The sequence below is a fragment of the Rhipicephalus microplus genome, chromosome 4 (assembly GCF_043290135.1).
Source record: "Rhipicephalus microplus isolate Deutch F79 chromosome 4, USDA_Rmic, whole genome shotgun sequence".
NCBI classification, from domain to species: Eukaryota; Metazoa; Arthropoda; class Arachnida; order Ixodida; family Ixodidae; genus Rhipicephalus; species Rhipicephalus microplus.
In genome coordinates this window covers 22682005-22697679 of record NC_134703.1, presented here as the reverse complement: position 1 = coordinate 22697679, position 15675 = coordinate 22682005, and the positions used below count along the sequence as shown (strand labels likewise).

The window sequence follows — 15675 nt, the reverse complement described above, 5'->3', positions numbered from 1 at the left end:
CTGTGATGGTGAAATAACGACATTAGTTCTCGGTGTTCAATTTATGAATCTAAACCGATTCAGCGTTCTGCTTTAGTGTCCCTTTAAATAGTGTGTGTTATGCATGATAGACCCATTTTTTTTTAATCTCTGGAGACCGTCATTGTTCTTACATATCTGCCTGTATACATCATCAGCAGGACAGCTTGATCTCTGCCATTGTAGCTTGAGCTCAGCAGGGATTAAATGTGGTTTTTCATGAAGGATGGAGTACTGTGTTTACCTACATATCTTATGCAACACTGGGCTTCATTTCATTCAAATGGTGTAAGTTATGAGTGGAGGAGCGAGCCGGTGATAATTGATAAGCAGGACAGGATCGCAGGAGAGAAAGTTAGGGTCGGCAGTACTTAAAGGGATTGACAACTGGACGGAACGTGTGATTAGATCATAGTATAAATGAAAAGAGCATAAAATATAATGACATATTTCAGCATTTTATTTCATGTTGTGACGAGGATTTATGTTTTGAAATGATGCTTAAAATTATCAAAAATCGTTTTGTTGCTGAGCTTTGTGGGAATGCCTTGAAGCTGGATTATTGAATATGGAGTCTACCATTTTAGTGAAGGTGGTCGCCTAGTCTGATGCTGTGGTGTGTGCCAGTCGCCGAAATTAGAGTATTTCTGTTATTATCCAAGAGTAGCTTGGTGAAAAGCGGCTGCACCGTCACGGCCACCAGCAAACCAAGTCGAGCCGTAGCGCAGAGTGCAAGCATGAGCAGTAAATCACCGCACTCAAACATGAACTGTGCGCATGCTCACTGTTTGCAGCGTGTGGTCATACCACTTCATATTCGCTGCAGATAGGAAAAACTGATTATGAATGTTTTGCAGCATTTTCCACTTTACTATTCCGGGGTCAGACTCGCTGATGGGTAAGATTTCCTTTGCGTTAAAAAAAAATGGGAACCATAAAAATAGTAGTTGGTCCCTTCAGCCTGGTCGCAAGAAAACAAGAAGTAGTCGATGTTCCTACGCGGGAAAATGCAATTTTAGACCTTGTATTCTTGAATGAGGCTGTACAGCAGAATGGATTTGAATGTGAATCAGTGAATGGGGTATCTGACCACAAGGCAGTCCTTCTTAGCTTGAATGTTGCCTGTGAACCCAAACTTCCGACGTACAAAACGGTTCTGGATTTTACCCACGCGGACGACAATTCAATTCTTGCAGTTTTAGCAGCGTCTTTTGATGATTTCTTGTTCAATAGCAACCAATGTCATGTGGACTTGTTAGTTGATCAGTTTTATAAGATTGTTGAACACTGCATACACACACATGTCCCACAGAAGTGCCTAAAACGAAACCCTCGGCATCCTTGGCTAAACAGGGAAATTATTCAGCTTACTCGGCGAATAAAGCGATTTCGAAGGCATCGTCACACTCTCCTAAATAACCAGCACTTATTGAACTCTCTGAAAACAGAGCTAAGAGAAAAAATGCATGCTGCCCGCAAATTCTACTATGAAAGTTCGTTAACAACCTTTATGAAAAACGACCCATCTAAATTCTGGAAAACTCTTAATCCTGCAGGCCCGACATCTTCCTTACTTATTGTGAACGAGCAGCCCTCTTCGGATTCTTTAACTATCTCGGAAGCGTTCAATGGTTATTTCAAATCAGTGTTTAGTACAGATGATGGCACCAGTCCCGCTTTCGGTCTTGACAGTACATTGCCTGCCTTCCCAGAACTACAGATTAGTTACGCTGGAGTTGTCAATCTCCTACTGAACATCGACACAAATAAGAGTGCCGGCGCTGATAACATCCCTAACACATTTTTAAAACGTTACGCTGAATGGAATGCGAGGTATTTAACTGTCATTTTTCAGAGATCCCTTGAAACAGGAATTGTACCGCAGATCTGGAAAAATGCAAAAGTTGTTCCGGTGTTCAAATCTGGCGACAAACAAGTAATTCCAAACTATCGACCTATTTCATTAATCTGCAACTGCTGTAAAATTCTTGAACACATTATTCACAAACATGTAGTCACATATTTAACTGAAAACAACCTCCTCTCCCAAAATCAACATGGCTTTCGTGCAGGATTTTCAACAGTCACGCAGTTGCTGGGGTTTACGCATGACATCGCTTCGACTTTAAACGATCGCGGTCAAGTGGACGCCATTTTTATTGACTTCTCGAAAGCGTTTGACACTGTTTGCCACAATAAACTCCTCCTCAAATTAAAAGCCTTTCTGCGCGGCACTCACGGCATTCGCTTGTTATCTTGGCTTTCAGATTACCTACATTTAAGGCAGCAGTTTGTCGCGTTTAACAATTCGCATTCGTCATCCCTCCCTGTCACATCAGGTGTGCCGCAGGGCTCGGTCCTTGGGCCTCTTCTTTTCCTAATTTATCTCAACGATGTTGTCGAAATAACAAAAAATACAAAGGTCAAACTCCGTCTATACGCCGACGACTGTGTCCTCTATTCTTGTATTATTACCTCCCGTGACCAAATACAGTTAAATAATGTTTTTTCTTCTTTCCGTACCTGGAGCTCAACGTGGCAAATGGCACTAAACCTTAACAAAACGGTAAGCATGACATTCACAAACAAGAAGGAACCCCTACATTTTTCCTATGGCCAGAACATGAGGCATGTCAACGAATACAAGTATCTTGGCGTAACATTCTCACCGAACTTAAAATGGCATAAACATATAAACCTAATCTGCTCAAAAGCGCTCCAAAAATTGGGCTTCTTGAAGCGAACGTTAAAAGATGCAACTCACGAATGCAAACTAACAGCATACAAATCCCTGATACGGCCTGTCCTTGAATACGCCTCCGTTGTCTGGTCACCTCACTGCGCATGCGACATAGCACACTTGGAAGGTGTTCAAAAAAAAGCAATAAGATTCATATATCACCGTTATGATCACAATTTTTCGCCTTCGTCACACGCTGTACGTCTATCACTCAAATCACTTGAACACAGACGTACTTGCGAGCGTATCGGCACTTTACATAAAATCGTGAACAAGATAATCACCATTGACATGCCCTTTTCCTTTGCCAACTCCGTTGCAAACACTCGCAGGTCAAACCCCATTAACATCACACCCTTCATGCCATTTCTAGATTGTTTTAAGTTTTCATTTTTTCCTTTCACAGTGGAATTGTGGAATAATCTGGATGTTTCTCTCCGAAAGTTGCCTACCAATAGTTTTTTGAATGAACAACCAAACCATGTGTTTTGTTAGTTTAGTGTGTATTCACTGTTATGGACCCACTCCTGCAATGTCTCGAACTGTGAGACAGCAGTATTTGTAAATAAAATAAAAATAAAATAATCTCTCGTTTTTCCTTTGTTTGACACAATTTTAATGAGAACCCTGTGATGCCCACAAGCAGTTATTTATTAAGTAAAATTGAGAAAACATTCAACATAGTTCCTATTCTCTTGTAGATTTCATTTTAGACATTTTACTTAGGGCATGACTTAACTATTATTAACTCAAATAATTAATTACATTGAATAATGTGTAACTTTGTGTAATATGTTAAATATGTAATAACCTGTTTTACATAAAGCAGCCTTGCATTCATTGTATCGAGTATGGTGCAGTAGGCATTACAGATGTCATGTCCATTTGTTTTTAGCCAGCACAGTCCGCTGCAAGCTATATACATAGTACAGTTTTGGATGAATGTGCAGTGACAGCTATGTGAATGTAGTTCATTGTGTTAATCTACAAGTGTGTGAAATCATTCAGACTCCCCTGCCATAATACCCATTTTGATGGTGTAGGATGCGCTAATAATAAATAGAGGCATGCACACAGGCACTTGTGATTACTGGATTGTATTGATCACTTTGGGGAGATAAATCTATAGTGCTAGCTCATGGACTTTGCAGTGTAACACAAATTTTGAAGGAATGTAAGCAATGAAAAATTTTCACAATTGTGGTGGTTTAGACATGTTGGTATGACTTGACCAATAAATTCTAAGCGCACAATCGGGTGAGGACAAAAAACATCTAAACACATTGTGGGGCTAATTTACAACACATTTTGGAAACCAGGGAAATGGAATATATTAGGACACACGTCAAAGTGATTGATAGGCTTACTTTTGTTAAGTTGCTGCAAAGTGTGGTGTCGACTATCATGGATGTAGAATACTTTGCATGTGAAATGTTTTGTTTATGGAAGCTTGCAAAACTTGGTTGATCTCTCCAATATAGGAATTACGAAAGGGGACCATGTCTTCACAGGAGTAGTTGATTGTTTAGTGTAAATTGATGTACGAGAGCATGCAAAATGTCTGTTTGTATTTGGTAGCTATAACACTATTAGATGTGGACACACCCACGTTCATGCCTAGTGGCACATCTTTATTCCAAATAATATTGAAGACCTCGACTTAACCCTTGTGATAGCTTAAGTAGCCAACATGCACTCAGTCACAGCTTGCGGTGAATCCCACAAAAATACAACAAGCACATAATGGACACTGGTACTCAATAAGCACTGATCAACGCATCATCCGACAAGACAAACGCTATGATATGTGCTCGCATAATAGGATTACCTATGCTTGTGCTCATGCATATACAGGAGTTCAGGTGTGCAGAGCTTATAGATTAAGCTGTGAACGGGGGAACATGTTCCCTGTCTCTCCGTATATTGAAGCATTCTCTGCATGAAAATTGGCAGTCGATGTCATTGCCTTTCTCTGATGCTTATTGCAGCAGTTTTATTAGTTGGTGCGGTGGAGCAATACCATTGGTGCATGCGCAAGCTGCTCCTTTCTGGTGATTAGTCTTCAGGCAACATGACGTGAAAGTCAAAGAGCTTACTGCATCCTCACATATGGTGCATTGCATTGACAGGTCTGTTGCACTGAAACTACCAATGCACTCCTTGTCGGCACTCTTCCTGATGTAGTTCTCGCTGCTTTGAGACGGGGACACCGCCCCCCCAACAAAGACCACCACAAAAAGGGCGCTTAAGAAATGTAAGGTGTGTTTGAAAAGTCGGGAGGGCATGTTGTTAGTGCGCTGGTGCAAAGTGCCTGCCTGGCTTGTAGATTGAGAAATTATGGATTTGATTTCCAGGTTATTCGTCAACTCAGTGAAACTTTTTCTTGTGGTTTTTCTTTGACATCTGTTTGTGTGCTTTTTAACCACGTCACTTCGATGACAGAAGGGATGTCAGGGGAGTTTTGGTGGACCCCAACATAAAACACTTGCGTGTTTAAACAGATTACTGTTTGCTTTGCTTGAAATGTTGCAGAGCCGAAGATATTTATGATTGGTATAACAAGTGGTCATGATCTTGAGATTGGGCGGGGGTTGCGGCAAACTGAGCATTCGTCAAACTCTTGAATATGCACTGTATCAGTTATGTGCCCAGTGCCTTTTTGAAATTAGAAAGCGATATTGGGAATTTGAAATGCAGTTCGAAACTGTTAAAGAGTTTTTGCACACCTCCAATGCCAGTACAGGAACTATGTCAATGAGAAGCTTATCAGGTGCTTGTGTCGGTGTTACCACTCAACAATGCTGCGTATCTCTGGTGTTCTCTAACATTTCCTTTTTTTTTAAATGTTCGTAGGCATTAGCAGTCCTATTGCCTTACGACCATGAAATTCACCTCATAAGATTGTTGTTTTAAAGTCTGTTGCATGTTTGAAATTTATTGTTTGCAAGGTGATGGTACATAAAGTGGAGGCATTTTACAGACTAAAGTTCCTTAGTCTGAAGTCTGTAGCGGCCTAGTCTGTGAAATTGTACATTCTTAGTGATGGGGGGGCATTGATGCATGAACATACAATGTCTGACTTAGCATTTGTCATGTAAAAGTAAGCTTTTTGTATGCTGTGTATTCGGCACTCTAGAGCATAGGTTGGCAAACTCATGAGTCTACTTACTGGGACCCACTCAGACTCAGAACAAGCTGGGAGTCTGAGTTTCAGTGAGTCTGGTTGAGCAATATGTTGGCGAGTCTTGACTCCGAGTAAGTCTGGTTGAAGAAAATTTTCGTGAGCGTGAGTTTACCTCACCAAAAGTTTGGTGAGTCTGTCCAGGCGAGTACAAAGCACGAGATATATTTTTTAAGTGAGGTGAGTCTTAGTGAGTTTCACTTTTTGTTTTCTGCAGACTTGTAGTGCTACTTACACATCTTTAGCGTTACTATCAACCTTACCTAGAATCAAGTTTGGGTGCACGTTAGAGAGCACCAGGTGGTCGAGATTTCCGGAGCCCTCCACTATGGCGTCTCTCGTAATCATCTGGTAATTTTGCGACTTTAAACCCCACAAATCAATCAATCAATAATAGAATCACGTTTGTACTTGCATCTACCCTTACATATTTCACAAAAGTATCGTTCATTCACCAATTCAATATTTATCATAGTTGATAATTACGTAGGAGGGTGCCTTGACTTCTCCCACCCAACTCTTTCAGAGAAATTCTTGATAAATATCTCTTTCAAGAAAAATGTCCTTACTAGTTTGCAATCGCACGTAACTCATATTTGAAGGTGCTATATTAAAAGGCACCAAAAAGAGCACCCATTACGTAATTGGTATTCAAGAGCATTGACACAATGGTGGAAAAAGCTAATTCTAGGCTAATGGAATTGTGAGTCAACCCACTCAGACTCGGATCGAGTCTGAGAGAGTCCAGGTGAGTAATTTTTTTGTTAGTATGAGTCAGAGTGAGTCCGGTTGCAAAAAAAAAAAATTGTGAGAGTTGGGGGGAGTTGGGCTCAGGAAAATTGTCGGAAGATTGAGTGAGCCCTAAGCATAATATGGAGTGTGCTTTCTGTTGAGGGGTCAAGCTCACCTGGTGTTTCTGGCACGCAGGCACTGGAGTGTCGGGCGGGAGTGATGCCCCTGCGGGGCACAGGAGCTCGTGGGGGCTAAAGGGGCCCCGAGCTGGCAGCATGGCCCAGTGGCCCCCTCGATGGCGGCAGACGGCCCCCACCAGTTGAGAGCGGCATCCCTGCCCCCCTGCCCCCTCGAGGAGGGAACCCCCAGCGCCACGGAGGAGGACGCTGCCGCCTGGCCACAGCAGCAGCACAGCAGCAGTCATGCAGCAGCAGCTAGCCACACCACCATCACTGCAGGTGTGTGTTCACACGGGCATGACTCCTGCAAAGGGCTCTCTCAGTGTTTCATGCATTTAGCAGACACAACCAAATCAATTGAACTGACAATTAGGTCAGCAAAAACTATAGAGGACATTGATTGTTGCCTTTAACTGTAGGGTATAATTGGGGTGTCAATCGAAATGAGCTGAAGTTGGTGAAAAATCGCCTTTTCCCTTGTGGGTGATTTTACCTCTGGGATATTCTTGACCTCATTGTCTGTCTAGTTCTGTTTATTTATTTATTTATTTATTTATTTATTTATTTATTTATGGGGCTCTCGGGGTACATTTTGTTCATTGTAGAGGGAGGGGCAGAAATGCAGTGTAAGAGCCAAATTAATACAGTATTATTTGTAGCAAGCATAAGGAATAAGAGACACAGAGACACCCGATCCTGGGCCAGCTGTTCTATTCTGGTCTTCCTCTGCCTCGTTCTTCCTGGCTGCGTGCCCGAATCTCTGTGTCGTTCTTTGTCATGACACAAGCTACAGTGCATAGAAGGAAGCAGCATAATAGTAAATATTACACACACGGAGTACATTTCATGAAGGAAAAATTATCTCCTTTTTTTTTATAAATTGCTTTCTAAGTTTAGTTTCTCTACATTTATGACAAAAAGAAAAGAAAACCAAGGTTGTAGTTGAAGTGGACCAAGATTGCCTTTTAAAAGCACAATGTGGCTATACACTTAAAAAAGCTCATTGTCTAGATTCCCCTGCAAATTGTCCCTTGGGTACTTGTCATTGCATTTAGTATGAGGAGTCCACCAAGGCAACATGCTCAAAATAACTTATTACCATGATCTCACGATACAAGGAATCAGAATAAAAAAAAAAGACTTATCATTGCCACATAGATAAGCTTTCATTTCTACGTTTAAAATGCGTTTTTATCGATATGCAATTTTAGGCAATTTCTGGAGTTTGGACATCATGTTTTTAAAAGTACTTCTGATAGCCAAATTTTGCCGCATATTTCTTAACATGTGAAGAGTGCAATTTTCTCCTTTAAAGCATGGTATCGTTAATATTGTTGTTATGAATCTAAAGTAAGCAATGTGTATGTGCTGAGCAATTAGAACTTGTCACATTACAATTTTTCTTGTTGATTTAAGTGTAATATACAGACCTCTTCTATAGTTACTTGCATTGCATAGTCAATGTGGAGCAATATAAGGCATTATTTACTCATAAATGTAAAAGCTTTGCGGTAGAAAAAGTCTGTTTAAAAAGAGCTATATTTTCATAGTACTATATTCGACTTACTATAAAACAGATTATGTATTTCAAATAAGCCTAAAATCCTACGTAAACAGCAATAATTTCATTGGCTTCAGTATAAATGACCTTTTTTTTTTTTAATCGCACAGGCAATGAAAATTGAATATACCATCAGTTCACTTATTATTCAATGAATATCATTAAGCATGTAATTATACCCATTGATGAAGTTTATTATTAATTAGTCAATGTGATCATTAAGCATGTGATTATACCTGTTGGTACAGTTCATTATGTCGTCTTGATTAGAGTGGTTTAACAGCCTCGCCTTTTGTGCAGTTGTGGCTGGACGCAATTTGGAGTGTACAAGGCATATGACGGCAACAGAGACAGCAAAAACTCGTTCTTGTTTCAAAAAGTGCAGCATCGGGCAAATGTTGCTTCACATGTGCTGTGTAACAGGGTGACATCTGCTCTGGAGTTCCATTTGACTGCTTGAAACTTGCTTGAAAAGGCCTTTCTGGTTGCTCCAATCTTGCTACAAGGGGCACTTTTGCCTGCTTCCAGGACTGCTCCCGAACCCATGTACCCGGTTATACCCCTGTGATTAGTGCATTATTAAATATAGTTTGCTCAGTGATGGTTACTAATGATGCAGGTAGATTATTTCAATACCTTGAGATCTTGGGAACAAATGTGGGTCTGACATATAAATGAGCCCCTTGGAAAAATATTACTCTTCTTTCACTCTTAAATCTGTACACCATCGACAATTGAAACTATAGTTCAAACTTTCAATGATTCTAATAATTTTAAAATTCTTGCTTGGCACTTTATATATTCAATCGGTTATAAAATCACTTAATTCAAACTGCTCGGTTGTATAAATTAGGTTATTTTATACTATTTGCCTGTCTGTGACAAAGTATCAGCGGCCTTTCCACTTCTAGCAGAAAATCTGCATATTTACGTCACTGTCACAAAGTGGATTGCGTGCCTATAAAGTAGAGAAAGTAGCCAAACTGTCTACAGTAACAATAGTATCTTGACTGATAAAGTAAAGGCAAAAAGAAATGAGATGGTCTGGCAGGGGTCTGTCTCCTGTCAAATGACTTCAAATCACTTTTGCCACAGTTCACTTCTGTTATGCAGAAAGGCATTGCAAGATTGTGAAGGAGCCACCAGCTGTCACGGGACACTGCACATTTTATCCCTTAGTTGCACACATACGTACACGCCTTTTAAGATTATGATAGCTGTTGTTTAAAAACTATTGGCATTCATTCAGAGCTGTCTATGACACTGCTGCAGCCTTAAGAAATTATAAACATTACTGCACAAGTTTGCATGTTGCCTCAAGTCATATTTATGAGGACTACTAGTATTATGAGGCATTCATACCCCGGATATTTCATTCGACATTCTGGGTTTTTCTTGCATTTGAGCTACTGAAGACCTACTGTAGTCAGCAACAGATGTGCATAGCTCTACAGGCAAACTACTGGCATTTTCACTCCTACACAGAAGCAGTGCTTTGCGGTTGGTTTAGATCAGTATGTGCTACATTTAATGGTTTTGCATTCCTGATTCACTGAAACATGTTTGTCACTTAATGCAGGCCCAACACATGATCCAGCACCTGAGCTGCTGCAGGGCTCCAAGGATGAAACACATGCAAGCTCTCGCAGCAGTACTGCTACGATGGAAGAAGTCACCCCAGGCAGTGGGAAACCTGGTTATATGCCCAGTGCTGTACATGTGCCCCCTGGCTGGCGACGGTCTCTTGTCGAAGAGAGGATTGTCTACTACAGGTAAGCGTGGTGGCCAGCCGCAGTAAAGACTATCATTGCTGCCTGCTTTGTCGTATGACCATCGTTTCAATTTCACTCAGCAGTATGGAGCAGGCTAGTTGTGCGCATTAATGCTTAATTTATTCAGCAGCATAGTTACAAAAGCTTCAATCACCAGCTACGATTGTTAAAAAAGTTGCAGCGCATGTTCTAAGCAGGGAGCGAGTGCCATCACATCAGCAAAGCCTATCCCGACAATAAGGAGTTTCTGGCAGGCTTTCTCAGCCACTTATTTTGATCAGCTTGGAATAAATGCTTTCTTATTTGTGCAGACAGGAATGCATACCGTATTTACTCTATTCTACAGCACCCTCGATTGTAACGCACACCCGGTTTCCATGACGAAAAAAAAAAAAAGTAAGACATGAATTGCAACGGCCATCTATTTTTCTCGTTAGCCCGCACGATCACACCACTCAGAAAAACGACTCCTTTCGGGAGCGTCTTCCGTTTAAATATGAGGTACGGGGGAAGCTTGTGCCTATCTGATGTGCAACAGAGCATTGCCGTCACTCTAATTTTACCATGGCCCAATGTCAGCACGTGAACTTGCTTCGCCCCCTTCTTCTCGACGGTTGTGGTGACAGGCATGTCGAAGTAAAGAGGCGTCTGATCGGCATTCTCGATTTGCCCAAGCAGGTAGCCGTTGTTGTGCCGCAAGTTTAGGACGAACCTCTGAAAACTGTGAAGCCCGTTCGCCTTCGGAGGGAAAAGCCTTTCCTCTTCATAAAGTTAGTTAGCCAGCACCTGCTCGCTTTAAACTGGCTCCGCATTAGCCCTTTTTCTAAGGCTAACTGCATAGCCTGCACTTGGAGCAGTTCTGTCGTCACGGGCCACTGTGCCGCTCACTGCTCAATCACATACTCGCCGAGCAGCTCTTCAATTTGCGGAAACCGACCCTGCTGTGATCCACTGAAGCCTTTGCGTGAATCTTTGCTGTCGACAATCTTCTGCTTTTGTTTCCGCCAGTTCCGCATGCACGTTTCGGGAACTCCGAACGACCGCGATGCGGCCCGATTTCCGTCTGTTTCGGCACACGCGATGACTTCTCTCTTAAAAGCGGCATCGTGGTGCACTCGTCGAGTTTTTAAAGTCGGCCCTTCCATAACGTCGATGCTAATGCACTACAAGATGACGAACTCCGCAGTGCACGTACGAAATGCCGCTCATGGGAAACACATAGGCGGACATTGCCGACGCGTCATGCCGACGCACGTAGGGGGCGGCCATTTTGGAAATGCCGATGGCAAAAGAATGACCGTATTCATTTTTTTTTGGTATTCGATTCTAACGCGCATGCGATTTATAAACTCGCTTAACCGGAAAAAAAGGTGCGCGTTAGATTCGAGTAATTACGGTATTTGCTTAAATTGGGCCTCCAATTGGCTGGTGGTAGCTGTTGCTCTCAAGCAGCATCAACGGCTCACTGGACAGTTCAAAGTTGGTCTGAGAGTTCTGAACTTAGCAGCACCAAGGCCCCTCTCACATTACATTAACATTTTAATTCGACAGTGTAGCTCACCTGCGTGGATCACGAGAACGTATTACAGTCTATGCCCATTACAATGGATCCGGTTAAAACGGACCACATGCGTAGATTTGTTTGGTCACCATGTATTTTAAATAACATCCACTCCACTCACAATGGACCCCGCTATAGCTGACTATCTGCTATAGAACAGACTAAATTTAGGATGAGAATTTTTTAGACTGGGCTTTTGTAAAAGCGGAATTATGCGGGGCCGATGCCCAATATATGTTTTTTCACTTAGCCGAGACACAACTGCCGTATTTACTCGCGTAGTCCTCACGCTCGCATACTTCTTGCACCCTCCACATCACCCAACAAAGATACGGTACTTTTTTTTTTCCACAGTAATTATTGCACGCCCAATAAATGCAGCAGTAATGTCGTCTGCTCGTTCCAGCCATTGATGATGATGGCGCACACCATCTAACACCATCTCATAAGCATGAAGCGTACTATTATCGCACGGAGCCTCAATCTAATCCAAGACAAGCCAAAGGGGCAAGTGCTTCTTGCGACGTGTTTTGTATGTTATGTCCCTTATGTTATTACGCTATGGGGTGATATGAAAGCTACATGGCTGCTTTCGAGTTGAAAGTGATTGATCATGTACTAAAGAATGGCATCATTGCTGCCGGTAGGGCCTTCGGAGTCGAGTTTTGTGTTAGTTATTGGCGACAGCAGCTGAACGCCACCAAGACGTGCTGGGCCTTCCATGTGCCTAAAACTTAGATGGATGGTGAACTTTATTTCTTCAAAAGGCAGCTGCAGATGATTCCATATTAAATAGCCATAAGCCCAAGGTTAACGCTACGCCCGCAACGCCCACAAGCTTTGCGTATGTTATTCTAATTCTCTACTATTTGCTTGCCACTTCCGTGTCTCGAATAAATCTTGCCTTCTGTTGAACATGAGGTTTTATTTGCGCAAGTCTTAATTAGTGCTTCTCAAGGCTCGCAGTAAGTTGCTGGCATGAGAATCCCGATTTCCGGCCACTCTGTTTTATTTTTAACTCTGTATGTTTTCTGGAAAATTTCCCCACATAATTCTCGCACCCCTAACTTTTTGTAGGTTTTCCGCGAGAAAAAGTGCAAGTATTGTGCAACATTGTCGGTAACGAACTAGTTCATGGTATGGTTGAGCCAAGCCAATCTAGTGACATTTATAAGCGGCTCGTGTTTGTGCGACCAGCGGCTGTGCTTGGCAGCTCGGCTGCGCACTTTCGTGAAATGACTGAGCGCAAGAGGAAGTAGATTTCACTGTAAGAAAAATTCAGGCTAATTATTGTGCCAATAATAGTGAAAAACAAGCGGGTGTCGCCAAAAAATGCGAGTTCAGCTAATTGCAAGAAAAGCGCTTTCGAATGCACTAAGCAGCAAACCCGAATGTCGAGTCTGTTTTTCTGATATGGCTAGAGGACACTCGTGCTCGTGGAATTCCTGTTAATGGACTTTTCCTTAGGAGCAGAGCTGAACAACTTGCCACGCTCAAACCAAAGCAGCGTTTTTGAAAGGCTGTATGTGGCTGTAAGTGTCGTAGCCGAAAGCCTCCTGATAATTTCTCGGACCTCCTCATTTATTCATACTTTGTCACAGTACCACACTGCTAAGGAATTATACATTGAACGGTCGTTAAAGTTCCATATGTTGTCAATTTTTCAGGGATGTGCGCAGTGGCAAAAAGAGTGGCAACCAGGGACCACCACCCTATTGTTGCAGATGCATGCCCTCGTTCTTGTTCAAAATTTAAGTCGGCCCTCCTGTATCCAGCATCAGCAGAATGTTTCTTTGACTCGGCACCAACCTACTATGATGGCACACAGCAACTACTGACCAGGCAGCTAAGGTGCATTATGCCTAGCGTGCAGATTGCAACCTATCGTGCCGTCGCGAAAAGCTTGCTCAAGGCAATATGGAGATCAGGTGTAAAAAAATGTCACACTGGTGACCTAAATAGCGTGAGCAGCAAGTGTGAAACAAAGTATCAGCTTTAGCACACTCTGGTGGCAGCCTAATAAAAGGGCATAATTGTAGCACCCTCTACACTTAGGGAGTCTGGAAAATCGTCATTTGACTGTACTCTCAGCACTGAAAATCGAAGACCCAAACAGCAGTAACTTGCACTTGCAGACGAAGGCACTGTCACAGCGCACTAAATGAATAACAAGCCTCTGGAGCAAAGGGAGCAAAGGCGGCTGTATTACCCTGGCAGTTGCTAACACCTCCTGACACTTCGTGCCCACGCTGTCCTACTGCGCTCCCCCACACTTGTTCTTCTTTTCTTCCCACTTTTTCTGTTTGTTCACTTCGCGTCCCCTGCTCCTCGTAACACCGTGGTTGCTCTTTCCTCTGCTGGGTTCCATAGATACTGAGAGGCGTCCACACTGCCTTGTATCTACGAAAATTTTCCGTCAGCTGCAATAGAACAAGTCCTTCACTTTCAGGGACTGTACAATAAGCATATACAAGGAGTTCTGTGAAGTGTAATTGGGAGTCTGAAAAAAATGCATTGTAACCAGTTCCTACTCTGTCAGTGGTTATGGTCTGAATTGCAGTTCTGTGTGATGCCTCAGCTCTTGATGGGTTAGCCGGCTGTTTCTCTATCATAGTCAATATGCTCGCCATATCTTTCTTTCTTTGAGGATGGTAAATAACAGTGCTTTTGTGTCATCTATGGCGATTTCTTGCCTCGGACAGCCCAAGCAACCACCAGCTGCGGACTCTGGACGAGGTGGCTAGGTACCTGCAGACCGACGGTGTCTGCAAGTGTGGCCTGGACTGCCCTCTCAGCCTTGAGAAGACGTTTAACTTCGATGCGGCAGCTGTCTCTCAGCCCTGGTCACCCACTGCCAGCAGCAGCAGGTGCAGGGTGCCTCAAAATGGTGGCGCTGCACCCGCAGTTGCTGCACTCACAACCACAGCCACAACCACCACCACCACCATTACCAGCAGCAGCACTGCCTGCCCAAGTTTGCCCAGCTCCAAGCCCCCCTTGCCAACGGCAGCAGCCACGGTGGCATCTCCACTGGCCAGGCCTGCGAGAAAAGGTGCGTTCGTCTACTTCACAGTGTTTCCAATCCTTCACTTAAAGGCCGACTCCAGCGATTTTTCGACCGTGTCAGGATTACGGTGCTTTTGTGTTCTTGATATACTCTTGTCACGCTCCCGATAGCTGAAATGAAAATACCTCTCAATTACCGAAAAAACGTGAAACCGACTGTGCTACGTTTGACATAATCATTTGCCCGAACCTGCCTGATTGCTCATAATACCCGCCAGATGACACCACCTGTCCACGCTGTCCGCCGCAATCGGCTAAAACGGTTACGCTGTTATGGTGAACATATGGTGAATCGTATGTGGCTCACGATGCACACCACTTGCCACCTATCACACGCCCACCAACACGCAAAAAAATATCACACCTTCAACCAAGGAAGTGCCGGCCAAACCAACACAATCCATAACAGACAAGCAGACACTGCAGTGGCTCATCAGTTTCGTCACTTCTGCCAGGCAAAACTCAACGTCACATGCACGATGTTGCCATTAATTCTGGCAAGTGACGTGAGCGTTTCGTGGCAAGCTATAATATTCATTTGATAAGAATGTGCAAAACTCCAAAGCTTGCAATTTAGCATGAATGGCGTAAACGTGCAAATGAATGTGCCCAGAGAATTTCATTGAGATCCATTGACCTTCAAAATTCGCTGGAGTTTGCCTTTAAAGGGACACTAAAGTCAAATAACAATTTACGTCAGAGTGAAAGCTCAATGTATGTTAACATCTAAAACAACAATATTTCAACAACAGTGCCCTACTTACCGAGAAATTAAGGTAAATGCACAAGAACACAAGCGCCGCAGTAGAACATTTTCAAAATGATCTCGATGACATCAGGCGAATCGCCTATAATCAATCAGTAG

General features: G+C 42.9%; 1 protein-coding gene across 4 annotated transcripts in view; it reads left to right on the top strand.

Annotated features, from left to right (window-relative positions):
* Nucleotides 1-15675, top strand: part of LOC119171723 (uncharacterized) — a 57073-nt gene that overhangs the window by 6233 nt on the left and 35165 nt on the right. For all 4 annotated transcript variants that reach the window (XM_037422538.2, XM_075892315.1, XM_075892317.1 and 1 more), the window contains exons 2-4: nucleotides 6867-7129; nucleotides 9991-10183; nucleotides 14447-14796. In XM_037422538.2, the coding sequence (XP_037278435.2) occupies nucleotides 6967-7129; nucleotides 9991-10183; nucleotides 14447-14796 (706 nt within the window). In that variant the 5' untranslated portion in view covers nucleotides 6867-6966. The remainder of the gene's footprint in view (nucleotides 1-6866; nucleotides 7130-9990; nucleotides 10184-14446; nucleotides 14797-15675) is intronic.